The 15028-nt window shown below is 42.4% G+C and overlaps 1 protein-coding gene across 1 annotated transcript in view; it reads left to right on the top strand.

Moving 5' to 3' along the window:
• Nucleotides 1–14406, top strand: part of EPHA4 (EPH receptor A4) — a 107091-nt gene extending 92685 nt beyond the window's left edge. The window contains exons 13-18 of the mRNA XM_037407441.1: nucleotides 342–551; nucleotides 3076–3225; nucleotides 5646–5839; nucleotides 8314–8469; nucleotides 8757–9637; nucleotides 11915–14406. Coding sequence (XP_037263338.1) covers nucleotides 342–551; nucleotides 3076–3225; nucleotides 5646–5839; nucleotides 8314–8469; nucleotides 8757–8871 — 825 coding nt within the window. The 3' untranslated portion in view covers nucleotides 8872–9637; nucleotides 11915–14406. The remainder of the gene's footprint in view (nucleotides 1–341; nucleotides 552–3075; nucleotides 3226–5645; nucleotides 5840–8313; nucleotides 8470–8756; nucleotides 9638–11914) is intronic.
• The last annotated feature ends 622 nt before the right edge of the window (nucleotides 14407–15028 follow it).

The following is a 15028-nucleotide window of genomic DNA, read 5'->3' as shown; positions in this document are numbered from 1 at the left end:
AATCAATGTAATGTTTAAAATTGCAAGGTCTTAAATAATCCATGTTTAACAGGAAGAGTTCTGATTTGCTCCGTTTTTGAAAGCATTGCAATGCTATAGACTCATTAAAACCAGATTCATTGCAAACTGGATACTGCATCACTGGAAGCTGTGACAGAACCTCTGCGTTTTTACTTTACTGGTGAATTATAGACACTAGTCAGGAGAGCAAGGAAACGGCATTGCATTTTATTTGAGAGAAGATGGGGATCCAGAGATATGCTCTTTGCCAATTTCAGCAATGGCAGTAATGTAGCTTTTAGCTTAATGCTCAGTGATTTTCTTCCTTTCCCCATATGCAGAAGAATGATGGCAGATTTACAGTCATCCAGTTGGTGGGGATGCTTCGTGGCATTGGCTCAGGGATGAAGTATCTGTCTGACATGAGCTATGTGCATCGGGATCTAGCTGCTCGAAACATACTAGTCAACAGCAACCTGGTCTGCAAAGTGTCTGATTTTGGCATGTCCCGGGTCCTGGAAGATGACCCTGAAGCAGCTTACACCACACGGGTAAGGAGGGAAAGAAAATGTCCAGTGGGCTGGTTTTCTTTCCTACATTTTGGGTTTGTCTGACTATGTGGGAGGTGACAATGGTTTGTTTTAAAATAATCTCAGTCACAAGTGAAAACCTATATCACAACCTAAAAATAAGCATTCGCCCAGACTCCATAGCTAGTGTAAATTGATGTACTGTTACTGCTACATCAGTGGCTACATCAGTATTTCTTCTCTGAGGATGTGACCCATGTATTCCTCTTGTTCCTTCAGTGTGCTGGAGTGCGTGACAGGAATCTGATGCCAGAAATTAGAGCTTGGGCTTCTATTCCTTCTGACTTCTAGAGACATGCAAAATGATTTCCAAGTGGCTAGTCCCACTGAGGTTTGATGCAGCAAGTTTAGATATGCCACCAAAAAAATATTAAAAAAAGATAAATCCACTTTTGCACATCGCAAAGCTGGTCATAAATTTGTCCTAAATAATTTGGACTGGGAAAAGTGTGAGGCCTTCATTCCTGTTTTTTGTTTCTTTCTCATTTTATCTATATTTCAGCATCCCACTGTTAACTAATTTTGCTAAAGCCATTTTAATATGCTGCATGTGGAACAGTACTAATGCAAGTACTTCTGGCCACAAAACAACATCCCAACCATTACCAGCCTTTGTACCAATACCTCTGTAATTAACATGTGTGCGAAGAAAAAAAAGTCGGAGTTTATAAAATCTCCTTTTTTAATTGCTTATTTTCTTCGTTTTTAAATATCTGCCATTCTCCATCTGTTCTCCCTAGTGCAGAGTTTGTCTGCAGCACTCAGATTTTGCGGTTTAATCTCAACACTCATCCTTTAATGGATTCACAGTTCATTACAGGGAAGGATAGACACATGTAGTATTAAATGCTGGCCAGCCTTGGTATTTCTCACTCATGAGGGTGGCAAGTTGAAGAAGCAGAAGCAGAGGTCTGAAAAGCTGTATTCAGGGAAATCAAAATTTATCCAAACACACAAGGGCAAGACAGAAATGATTGAAAAGCTTCCCTTTGAATTTAGTGAGTGGAGATGTAGTATTATGTTTGCTCTCAAGAGTGAACTGCAGGGAATCGATGACATTTGCTTTATAGTGCATTGTCTTCATTTGGTATCAGTAGTGAAGGATCAGGAAAATTTGAATGAACTCCACTGTACTCAAGCAGCTAAGTAAAAAGACCTTGTTGACAAGTTTTAGAACAGCAACCATGTATAAACCATGTCCATGCATCTGCGTCTGAAAGAAGGCTTTCATAACCAGAGTCGGTGCAATAGAATGCAATTTTTAAAGCATCATTTTTTAAGAGAATGAGGTGTACTGCTCCCTATTAGTAGTGTTAACTCATTAAAGTGAGAGCATCCTATAGCCACACAAGGCACATACTGCTACAACCGCATTGAAAAAAAGCCTGATGCAAAGCCCAAAGAAGCCAGGAGAACCCCTTTTGATTTCACTTGGCTTTGGAACAAGTCTGTATTAAACACTTGCGAGAGATATTAGAACAATAAACCATTAAGCATGCACATGCTGCCCTCAGTTATGGATAAAAACTATCTAGAAGATTGCTGACAAAAACCCTACCAAAATAAACTTAATCAAAAAAGCATAAAAGCAAATGAAAAAGCCCTAAAACCTTTGTTCAGCTTAAGTCATTCCCCAGATGGAACTGCAGGAAACCAAAAGCTCAATTAAAAACACCTTGCATATTAGCATAAACAAAAGAAGAAATCTCTGGCCTGGGATCACTCAGCTAAGGAAAAATCAGATAAACAGGATGGTGTGAGTTCCTTTTAAAACAGTGCAGGACCTCAGTGGCCCAAATCAGATGCCCAGGTTGTTTTATTTGTTTAAAAAGAGGTATTGCAACAAGAGGCAGCTCTCTCCAACAGGTATCAAAAGCAGCCTTGCACCATGGAGTGATGTTGAGCTCCTCCCACAGGGACTGAGAGAGCCCAGAGGCTTGCTTGCCATCTCACATCTCTGGTAGGGGTTGGGATATTGCCCATGGGAAACACCACGGTATTCATAAATCTTCCCAGTTCATCCTCTCTTTATTTTACCTTTTTGAAAAGCAAAACATTTATAATCCCATTTTTCTGAAACAGGCCAAACAGGTCAGACAGGCAAGCAAGGAAATAGTAATTAACAGCATGTACTTATTTGTTTTGTCAACTAAATCTCTAATATATACTTTGTAAAACCCCTGGCTTGTTCTCATGCTTCAGCATAGCCCTAAGCAGAGATCTCTTAGAGGGCTGATAAAAATACATGTAACCATTTACTGGTTCGCCTCCTTGTGACTGAAGAAAACAGATGGGCAGCATTGCCTCCTGGTTGGATCTGACAGTTTTATGGCAAGCAAAAGAGAAAGTGGATGCCTTTTTAAGAAGGATTCTGGAATTGCTTACAGAGAACCATTTTGTATTTTTAATGGCAGCGTAGAACAGTGTCAGACATGCACATTACTGGGTCAGTGACTCAGCCTGTGGTTTCTTTTATTTGTGACAGGGTGGCAAGATTCCCATCAGGTGGACTGCACCAGAGGCAATTGCTTACCGTAAATTTACATCAGCTAGTGATGTGTGGAGCTATGGCATCGTTATGTGGGAAGTGATGTCCTACGGAGAAAGACCTTACTGGGATATGTCCAATCAAGATGTGAGTCTTCTGAGCTTCCTCTTCCTTTTTTCTCCCTCTCTCCCTGCACCTTTATCTCTGTCCTTAGATGTCTGCTGATGTGTTTCTGTGTCAATTGCTATATGGTTACAAGACATTTACTCCACGTTTTTCAAAGGATATCATGGGTGGTAGATTCCTGTTTTCTTAGGGAACCTCTCTGGAACTAAGACTTCCTTGGATCTTGAAGCCTGGTTTACGGTCAGGGGATAGGGGATTCGCAAGGTAGGGCCTATAAATTGTGCAGGTAATTTTTTTCCTTTTTTTTAAATTTTAGGAAAAATATTATGAGCAGTTAAAGTAAGAAAGAAGAATGGGGGAAAGAGAACAAATATATTTAAACTGTCAGATGGTAATACTGTCAAAAGGAGGCAGATTTGAATGTTGATATTAAATCTCAACTTTATTGAAAGTCTTTAAGAGGAAACACTTGAATCTAATGGGGCTTCCTGTTAGGAGTTAATTCTTCAAGCCCCAGCATGCTTATAATTCTTCCAGATGATTTTATTTCTTGTAGGATATCTAAAAGAACACATATGAAATCCCCTTCTGATTATCCGTCAGAGCATCCTTGTGACAATTGTATAGCTGCCCCCCGAGGACATTAAAAAGCAGCTTTCCTAAATGACCATTCTTAAATTATGCATGTCCTGTTTAACCATACCATCTGGACTACTTCAGTGTATTCCAAGAGGGAGCACGCACAATGGCTGCTATTCCAGAAGAGTATTTAATAATAATGCTAATAAGAGCTTTTGCTAATAGAATTTTTATTAAATGAAAAAAAAAAAATATCCCAGTGAAAATGAGGCATAGATTATCCATAATTCTTTTCCCAGGGGATTTACAAACATAAAAAGGAAGAAGAAAATGTTAATCTGAATATATGGTCAAGGGAGTGGTTAAGTCATTTTACAAGTCATCTGCTTTCTTATGTAGAGCTGAACATTTTCAAAGAGTGTCTAGATGCGGATGGCATTTAATCTAAACGGGGGATGTAATTTTAATTTCCTTCTGATGTGAAGTGTCTCTTCTGGCACCCAGTCTTGCCTTCCTTTGCTAACAGGAAGTCATCAAGACTTAGCAAGAAAATAAAACACCAGATGTGTCTCGGTTATATCAGGCATGTTTACACAGCACAGTGGAACTCAGTGCAACAAATGCAGAGCAAGCATGTTAGGCTGGTGTACTCTGCTACTGTGTGGTGCTAGACCATGTCAAGAAGCTGGCTTGAACAGGACACTGAAAGCCACTGGTGCCGTCTTTGCATTCTCTTTTTTAGTACGTGGCATAGACATAGCATTTTTTTTTTCCTCCTCAACGACGGTGAGAGCAGTGCTTTTCACAACAAAGCAGAAGTGGATTTCAAATTACTCTCAGCGTCTGTTGAATCAAGAGAAATCAAAAGGATCTACGTACTTTCTGGAGTAGTGAGTGTCACTTCGTTTGAGGTCACTGAATAGCTGCTAATAGTGCAAGTGTATCCCTCGCCCTGTCCTCCCAGTGGATTTTAGCCACTAATTGGACAAACCCAGAATGGAATTTAGTGCAGTTCAGTCTCTGTGCACTCCTGGTCTCCAGTCTCATGGTGAATCCTGCCAGCAAAGTCATATAAATTAATTAAGATCTGAAGGCTTCTGGGTCATGTCCCTGTTGTATCAGAATTGAGTCCTGGCCACATCGTGTTCTCCTGAGAGTGCTAAGAAACCGTCAGAGTCCTGAACCCTGAAGCCCTTTTTGGAGGGCCTGAAATGACTTTAGCTTGTGAGTTTTTCTGTTTTCTGTTAAATATGAAGCGCATACTTAAGCTGCTGCATTGGACTTCTGTAACTTTATTGATAAAGCTGCACAAAGAATTCCCATCTCTGCATTTCTTGGTTCAGAGCATGCAGTGGTGAGAGAACAGGTTCACTACAAGGCCTGTATTACTGACAGAGATGAGCTACCCCAGGAGGAGAGGGAGAAGGGGGTGATCTACTGCATCCTAAAAATGATGGATAAAATTTCATCTTCAACATATTGAAGCCAAAACTGTGACAGATATTAAAGACTTGCTGTGGAGCGGTTGCTTCTCCAATTCTCTGTCCAACAAGGGTAGTTGCTTAATTCTAACCTGGGCTGTTTTGTTATCCCTGTATCCCACGTGCTCTTTGTGATACATTACCCTGCTGTATCTGATGCCTACTTTGGATGCTGTACCCTTTTAGTTTTGAATTGCTGAAAAGCAATGACAGTTTTGAGACCACCAACTGCCTGAGTCTGAGTGCAATTTTCCATGTTGTTTCACTTAATTGTGGATTTGTTTCCGTGCTTTGGATTGCCCTAGGATAAATGATGCTCAGCTGGTAGATGTGAGTAGTGTCTGATGTTCTCTAATGTCTTCCTAATTGTGCCATTTATAGGTTATTAAAGCCATTGAAGAAGGGTATCGGCTGCCACCCCCGATGGACTGCCCCATTGCTCTCCATCAGCTGATGTTAGACTGCTGGCAGAAGGAACGCAGTGACAGACCTAAATTCGGACAGATCGTCAACATGCTGGACAAACTCATCCGCAACCCCAACAGCCTGAAGAGGACAGGCAGCGAGAGCTCCAGGTCAGCTGGGCTTTGGTAATGCTGATGTACGAGGGAGCACAGTGGAGGTGACAGGCAAACCTGCAAGTCACCTAAACCTCTGCGCTGGGCTGGAGGCGCGCTCCGCAGCTCTGCAGCGCCAGACTGTACAGCAGATGTTGCACCCTGCAAGAGAGCAGAGGGGTCGTGCTGGCACACTGCTGAACCCTGCCAGGCACCCCAGACTCTCCTAGCTCTGTGAGAAGGAAATCAAGTGAGCAGAGCTGTTGTATCACACCAACACTACCCAGGTTTAGAGCACAGCTTTAAGCCCGTCCTGGAAAAGTTCTGATGCTGGCAAGCTCAAAGTTTGCTGCGTCTTTTCCCTCTCCCCTCCAGTGAAAGGGCTCGAACGCGTAGCCTTAATGCAGCGTAGCTAACAGGAGTGATGTGGTTTTCTGCAGGAAAAATACATCACCAAGTTTTATAAACCCTAGATCTGTGTAGGATTTGCAAATGAGTATGACGGCATTACAGCCAACGCCTTGCAGACATCAGGAAGGTGTGGATTAATTTTTATGTGAATTTGAATTTAATTTTGTGGAAAGCCAGTTTCATGTCTCCACCGATCCTGCATTACATTTCTGTTTTTTTTGGTTTGCTGAGCATGGTATACCTGGTACGTGCAAAAGAAGTATGGTAGGAAGGAAACTCCCAGAGTTGTAGGGTAAGCCCAAAATATCTTTGTTGGGACAGATCAGCAGTTTGTTTAAGCTGGTGAAGCGCTGCTGAAGTAATAGGAGCTTTACTACTTTACACAGGGTTTGTTCTATTTTTTTCAAATGTCTTTGCTTTGTCAGGTAAATTTGCTTACAGCAAAGATGGAGCTTAAAAGAAAAGAGGAAGATAATGGGAAAATATTTTTCAGTAGATGGGAAGGTACACAAATATCCATCGGGCAATACAAAAATAAGTTTCTTGAATTAGTGAAGGAGTAACAGAGGTTCTGTTTCAGCTTCCAACAGAACAGCATCCTGGAAAAAAGCTTTTTCCATTTTTAAACCTGGAAGTTCCTTTGTGACTCTTGCTTACAATGTGCATTATCAGAAGATGGATTATTAACCCTGTAAGGCCACTATCACCACATATCTCCCGGATTTCCCTAATTGCATTGGTAGCCTGGCAAAAATGTATCCACCCTTGAGGCTTAAAAAATTTACATGGTGAGAATCACAATATGGTCTGCTGTGGTAATTTGATTTGAGAATCACAGTATGAACTCCTCCATTTTGCTTTCTTTCCAATGTACAGGTGCTCTTTGAAAATGGATAGATTTTACAAAAGTTAATAGCCTGTTCAAGGTCATTTTGTGTGTGTGTGTGTGTAAGTTAATAGCCTATTCAAGGTCATTTCATGTTCATGGCTATTTAGAGATCTTTATTTATCTTCTCTTTGGAATATGATTTCCAAATATGTGTATAATATTATTAATATATTATACAACATTATATGTGAAGCATAATTATATATAATTAGGTTGCCATCATTGGTCTTGTGTTAGATAGTACAGCAAAAGATTTGTACCCAGTATTACCAGCACGTACTCGGTGCCTTAGGCAAGACATAACTATGCTATTGCACACCTAATCTTTGATGCTCTGCATTTTCAAATAAATTGCTGAATGATAATTGTTTTGGTTGGATAGATAATAGTAATTTATAATGGTTTAATGAAACTGTGATTTACAGTATACATGAAATAATAAATGAGAGATTAATAAGAGAAGGAAATTTTGTAAAAATAATTATTCACAAATCTGTGCAAGGGAAAATGAGAAGCACATTCCACCGTGGAAACAAAGATCAAAGCTTGCATGATTCCCGCCACTCCTGGCACACGCACTGGTCAGGAATGGATTGATTAAAGAGGGGATTAACTCCCTGCTGTCCTGAGTTTGATTGAATGTACTGAGCATGCCTGTGAACCTGGCTAGAAATGGGATTTTTCTGAACCCGCCCTGAGTTTTGCTCTCCAAACCAGTCTGGCAGGCTGTGAGCTCCCAGTTCCTTTGCACATACTTCAGCAGTGTTTCTATAGTTGCGGAGCTGAGGTCTGACACATGCAGGATTGGCAAAGTTGTGCATTGCTGCTTCTGAGATACAGACCCAGTAGGCTGAATGCCTTCCAGCATTGCCATCTTCTTTGTTTTTTGACGTAAAAGCATTTTCTATGAACTTGGTTGCATCTGAAGTAGAAATTGTAAGCAGCATTGTGGTTCGAATTAGATCTGAAAGCAAAAATGGAAACCTAAGGTCAGATTCATTCTTAGCAAAAATTGGCCTATTTGTGTTTTGTTAAGGTTCTTGCATTGACCTATGTTGTTGTGCAGAGAGCCACCAGTCTCGCTGGGCACAACGTCTTGCCCCTGCTTTCCCTAATCGTTGGGGATAATTTGGTTTGCGATTCATGATGCAGCTGACACCATTTCTCTGTCCTTTCACTGTTTGGCATCCAGACCTAGCACAGCCCTGCTGGATCCCAGCTCCCCCGAGTTCTCGGCGGTTGTTTCTGTCGGTGACTGGCTCCAAGCCATTAAAATGGAGCGATACAAGGATAACTTCACAGCTGCCGGCTATACCACCCTAGAGGCTGTGGTGCATATGAACCAGGAGTAAGTATTCAGCGATAGAGCAAAAAAACTGGTAAATCTGGATTTAATCATCCTCTTTTGCTTTATGCTGCATATCATTACACTCATTAAAGGAATGGAATGCCTTTCATTTGGATGGAGGATAACTTTAAAATGCCTCCACAATGCCTTCACTTATTTAATTAAACATTTCTGTACATCTGCCTTGCTTTTGCTGTGTTGCTTGTGGTTGACGCTTAATATTTTTCTCTGCACCGGCATCTGATCCACGGTTCTCAGCCCCCTGCTTCTTCTCTTGCTTTCCACAGTGACCTGGCAAGGATTGGGATCACTGCCATTGTGCACCAGAACAAGATCTTGAGCAATGTTCAAGCAATGCGCACCCAAATGCAACAGATGCACGGCAGGATGGTTCCCGTCTGAGCCAGTACTAAATAAACTCAAAACTCTTGAAATTAGTTTACCTCATCCATGCACTTTAATTGAAGAACTGCACTTTTTTTACTTCGTCTCCTCGCCCGTCGAAATAAAGATCTGCAGCATTGCTTGATGTACAGATTGCGGAAACCGAGTGTGTGTGTTGGGAGGGGGGCCTCCAGAAATGACAAGTCGTCATTTTAAACCAGACCTGGAACAAATTGTTTCTTGGAACATACTTCTCTGTTGATCAACGATATGTAAAATACATGTATCTATATAAATATAAAGTCACATTCAAGTTTTGATGCTATGTTTGCTGCCAGATACTGTGCTTAAAAAACAAAATTACTTTCCTTCTCCCTGTGACCTGTAGGATTACAACCATAGTGTTTTATTTGTGGGTGAAACCACCGTTGTGCATCTTTCACTGGAATGAAGAATCTGCCCTAGGATATTTTTTGTGGACTTGATGCATCGCTGATACCTTGCAGAAACCTCAGTGAGAATATCAGTTGGCTAATCGGTGCCTGCTGATTTGTGATCTACCCATTTACGGGCTTGAGACATGAAATGACCCACCTTGTGGATTACTGGGCAAAACTGGACTTCTGGGGAGATTATTGGCAGTTGTTGTGCCGTGCTGAAGCCTACCACTTAAAGACATTTTGTGAACATCTTGCCGGTAGTCAGCCGTGACAATCGTGGCTGTGGAGCTTTCAGACTTCTTTTCTCTTTCAAGAAGCGATTCTCTTTGCCACATGGAGAGAAGGTCAGTGGATGTACGGTGTCCAACACGTTCATGGTGCTTTATTTCTTAAACTGTGCTAGGATTTCATCGCTGTTGGAGGGAAAAAAAAAAAAAAAAAAAGTAGTGCTGTGGTATGTATTATTTGGGGTTCCCAGCTGGTTTGTATGAACCTGTGCTGGTTTCCCAGACTAATCGCTGAGTGTTTCTCATTGTTTTCTCTATCTGATGACTGAAAATTGCACTGTTTCAAACCCTGGTCTTGCTGTCAGGATGTTGTGTGCAGACAAGGTGTAGGAGTGTGTCTTGGGGTGCACTTGGTTCAGTGCTAGGAGCTTTGGACACGTTTCACTTTGGACACGGCGATCCAGTCTTAGCGGCTGTGGGAATCAAATTCACTTTTGAAACCGGCCCCGTAGGCTGGATTATCAAGGCAGCTGTGAGTGTGAGTGCCAGGTGTGGGCGGCATGGCTAAGGTCTAAGTGCCCCTCTGCAAGTACGGCAAACAAGGTGGAGCATGAGCTGCTTGAAGAGCTGCCCTTCAGCTCCTCTTAGGAAACAGATGGAAAGTTGAGTGCGTGAAAGCATCCCCTGGGTTGCTAGGTGGAGGGGACTGCGACAGGAATGTGATTGTCCTCAGTAAGGTCACACAGGACAAAGCTTTTATCTGGTAAAGCTCTGAACACATTTAGGCTTGAATTTTATTTATATTAAAACTTTTATTACTCTTTTTGAACAGAGCGTACAAATTAGATTCCTTTTGAAGTCCTTTCGAGGACCAAAGTTATGAGAGGAGCTTAGAAAAGAGACAGGATCAGGCCCACTTATGCCGTGCTGGGTATGAGAAAGGTTTTCATGACACATCCTCTAGAACAGATGTCGTGTTTCAGCTGTGCCAGGCACAATGTCAGAAAGGTGGTGCTAAGACTGTTTTTTTGGTCTATAGTATTTTGGTCCCACTCCACACCTGACAGCAAATTCAAAAATTATTTAGTGGCTTTATACGTCAGATTTTTTTAATAATTTGCTTTTATTCTAAATCCAAAAGAGCTCACTCAGTTGGACAAGTCACACTTACCATATTGTCACTCACGTCAGTTTTTGTCACTTTTAACAATAACTTGCTGATTTTAACCACTTAACTCTCCCTCACCCCCAACTTTCTCAGAGAACAACTTGTTCAGAATATGGGATGCTAAATGTGGATCCTGTCAAGTCATGACAGCTTAGTAAAAATTGTTTTGCGGTATTACTTGTAAAAGCTTTTCCATTTCAAGAAATTTAAGATTTCTTTAAAAAAACTACTTAAACCGGCATGTTTAAATTCATTTTGCCAGGCAACATAAGAAGTGATTACTCATTTTAAAGACCTGACACTCGTGTACTTTCAGCAGCAAAGGTTATTTTGCTTCTTAAGTGCAGAAAGTCTTGAAGTTTCCTCTTGCTGTAAATCTGTTGCATTCCGTTGAGGTTGTCTTTTTGCACAAAACCAAAATATACCCAATTTTCTGGCCTGTTTGTAAAATTGCTTTCTTGGAGTCTAGTAATGGTAATTCAAAACACTCCAATATTTTCCACACAAAGTGAAAAACTGTGTCCCTGTAGAGTGAAAACTGTGAAGGCAGCTCAGATGCCAGGTTTTCAGAACTGCCATTGATGGTTGTGTTCACTGTGATAAAATATGGCCAGTGAGGGGGCATCCGTTTGAATGTGATTTTAGCTGGAGGAGAGTGATTTAAAAAAATAGGTGGCACAGAAATGTGTGTGTGTGTGTATATATATATATATATATATAAAAAAAAACCATACCTGTTTATAAGCTGTGTCATGGAAGCAAGGCTTTGAAATAGTGTGAGGGAAAGGAAAGGAACAAGGAAGGTGGAGGGTTCTCACCCTTTGAGACCTGCTGGCTGTATCTGTCTCGCTGGCCGGAGCAGCCGGTGGGAGCACGGCGATGCGCTGCAGCCTCCTGCCTTTGATGTTCAGCCGCCCGCTTGTGCAAGAATTGCATCTCTTCCTACTTTCTCCTGCGTCCTTTTCAAAATCCTTCTCCCCCTCACTGGGGAGAGGTGTAATTCCATGAACCTGCTGCCGTGTCCCCTCTTCATGGAGGCAGAGATGAGTTCAGGTCTTTGCCTGTTCTGTGAATCAGCGATTCCACCAGCCAAGGAGGCGCTGGCTGCATGGAGCAGCACTTCTGCTGGGGAATGGGAGAGGAGGCAGTTGGGCAGCTGTGGGTGTCTCTCTTGTTGTGGGAATCAAAAGAGATTTTGAATATATTTGTGTTTTCTTTTTGTGCAGGGAAATCAGATTTTGCTTTTCATGGCCTCACAGCCCGTCCTATTGATCATATTGACCAGGGAGGAACATAGACTAGACATGAAGCCTTCTGGATCCACAGTTGCGTCTTCCATAGCACTGATTCTGGAAAACACACGCTGAACAGCCATCAGTCCCTGAAGAGAGTGTGACTTTTACTTTCTCTTCTTCTTTTTTTTTTTTTTTTTTTTTCCATGCCACCCACTCCATTTTTTTTTCTCCTTTGAGAGATAACTAACTCGTTAAGACTCAGCACCCAGTTGTCACTTGAGGAATGTACTGTCAAAGCCCTGCAGACTTCTGGATATTTTTTTTTCCTCCCCTTCTGCTTTCTCTTCCTACCTTCAGTTTTATTTATATATTTTGTTATTTTCTCTCCTCATCCCCCTGGCTGTCACTGCTGCATCTTGGACGAATGCAGATGACGGAGCACTACCCATCCTACCATGGACACCAGGCCCGGTGCCGCAGCAAAGAACCCAGTTCCTGTGAGCTGCCAATATACATTGCTGAAGTGACATTTTACACAAAACGTGCCATTGCAGTGATATGAATATATTTTTTTTCCTTGAATGGATAATGGATTATTATCTCCTCTGAAAGGTGCGTATGTGTGCTTGTGTGCCTGTGTTTGTGTGTGAGTCACCTCGTGTGTAGAACCGCCTGTGAATGTGCCGAAAACACCTCTGGAAGCGCAGGAGTTCCCTGCCATGTGAGAGCAGGCCAGTAGCTCGTGTCTGCAATGGTAGCAAGAACACACACATTAAAAAATGTTTAAATTTCTGTATCTATAGGTGTATCTTTTAGCTGCCACACTAACCTTAATGAGTAGTTCTGCAGCCTGAGACGGGACAATTTCAAGTTAGTTTTGGAGTTGTGGATTACAGGATCTGTAAGGGTGCTAAAGATTTTCCTAAGTGTCATTTATTTGTACTAATACCCTGTTCATGATCAAGACCGACCAATTTCTCAATGGCAAGGTGATGGAGGCAACACCTGCATATCCATCCACTGGTAACCCTGAACGGAATTCTTAAGTAGCCTTTTTTACCTGCAAAAAGAGGATTTTAGAGACTTGTTGAATGCGAATAAATATATGCAATTCTTCCGTTCACAGAAGCACCTTGCTCTGTGTGCAAGCTGTGAAAACTTGTAATAATCGAAACACTTCATTTGCTCCCAGCACAGTTAAGGAACAAAAATGCAACAAGACCTGTAAGGTTACAGTAGTTAGCGAGAGTTGTGAAATGTGTCCTGTTCCTCGTGCGGGTGATGAGGAGCTGGTGAAGCGCAGTGGAAGGCACTCTTTCTTCCGTGGCCTGAGGAACAGTGCTGCAACTTGCTGGTACTACCTAGAGAAGCTTTCTGTGTTTGGGGAATTCAATGTTAACCTAGTGTAAGCGAGTCTGAGCGGAGCTGTGTGCTAGAGCCCAGGGCGCACTGGGTATTAAGAGTGGGGCAGGTGATGCTCCCCGATTGCTTCCTAGCCACAGGGGGCTGGCGTCTGCCGCGGTGCCCAGTGCAGCCCAGCAAACTGCTGGGGGACAGGGGTCGCTCCCACAGGAGCTGTGAAGCGGTGTCCCCAGGTTGCTCCTGCTTCCTCCGCTCTGCCCTCCTCACCGACCCTCTGCGCTCATCGTTAACCGCGGTGCAGCCGGCTCTGGCGCAGGAGGAGCAGCAGGTCTGTGGAAGGCCAGCGAGGGCACCCGCGCTGGCGGTGGCAGCCAGGCATGGTCAGGGCGCCGGGAGGTGCCAGCCACGCCACCCACCATGGGCCATCGCCGCCTGCTCTGAGCAGAGCTGGGGTGCAAGGAAAGTGGGTGCTGCAAGGAAAGTGGGTGCCCCGGCACCGCTTCCCTTGGGGGCGAGGTTGCCACCAGGACTGTCTCGCACGATAAGGCTCTACTTGTTAAGAAATTGTCCTGCTCACACACCACTGGTTGATGTTTGTCCGGGTTTCTTGCTGTACTAATTTTGTGATGGATCTTATGTATTGAAAATATATATGTATAAAATACAAAAAACTGGTTAGTAACCAGTAAATGGGACTTAAAAAGCAGTATTTTTCTTTTATGTGACATTTTCATAACCAGAAAAAAAAAAATTCTGAAATACTAATCAGACAAATAAAAAGAGAGTGCATTTATTTTTTTGTATCACTGCAAGTGTGTTGGAATATGCAAGGACTGTGGTTAAAATTAGAATGTATGAGGCATATTATAATTTAGTTCATACTGAAAAAATCTAACAGCATTTCTTGGTTCGTGCATTTGAACGATCTCTGGGTTAGATATATAGATTTTTCTATTTTGTGTTAATTTGTAATTTTTTTCCCCCTCCATGAATTTTAGGTACACATAACTTATGTCATTTATTTATGGTCTTTTATACCTAGTTTGTAAAATTGTAAAATAGAAAACAATGCAAACATTTGCATTTGAAAATAATAAAGTAGTTGCTGTACAAACCTGAAACGGACTATTTGTAATTATTGTATTTTTTTTTAATGTAGTGATTCACCCACAACAGATATGAATACAGAACTCAGAATAATAATCCTGATGTTTGCCCCAAAGAAGTTAATTCTCTTCAGCACATTTCGCAGGAACGCACTCCTGAAGTTCATTTAAACCGTGTAACTCCTACATGTACCTTAAAGCAAGTTACTTTTTCTTGTTACTGTTCGGGATTGTGTGGTGTGCTGGATATTTGTAGTGTGTGAAGGATGCTGCAGTCAGGCTGACCGTCTTAATGATCTCAATGATTTTTCATTGGAGACCAGGTAGTATCCGTGGGCGCTGTGCCTGAGAAAAACCTGCAGGATCATAATGTTGTTTCATGTGCACGCCTGGGATCGGCTGGGAATAGTCGCCCTCCCCTGTCGGGATCCCGCCTGGGGCCAGATGTCACCTTGGCAGAAATCCTACAGTTTTCACAGCTTCCTTTGGGCCAGGGTTTCGCCTCCGATGTGGGAACCATGACCTCCCTGCTGAGTTACTGCACTTGTTGCTCTGCTTGTGGGCTACGTCTGTGCGGGTTGGTGGGCTGGTGTTGGAAACTAGTGGCCAGAGAGGGGGAAAGTGAAAGGAGCAGGAG

This window comes from Falco rusticolus, chromosome 13 (genome assembly GCF_015220075.1).
Source record: "Falco rusticolus isolate bFalRus1 chromosome 13, bFalRus1.pri, whole genome shotgun sequence".
NCBI classification, from domain to species: Eukaryota; Metazoa; Chordata; class Aves; order Falconiformes; family Falconidae; genus Falco; species Falco rusticolus.
The sequence above is the reverse complement of the archived record's forward strand: the minus strand, read 5'-3'. Positions and strand labels throughout refer to the sequence as shown.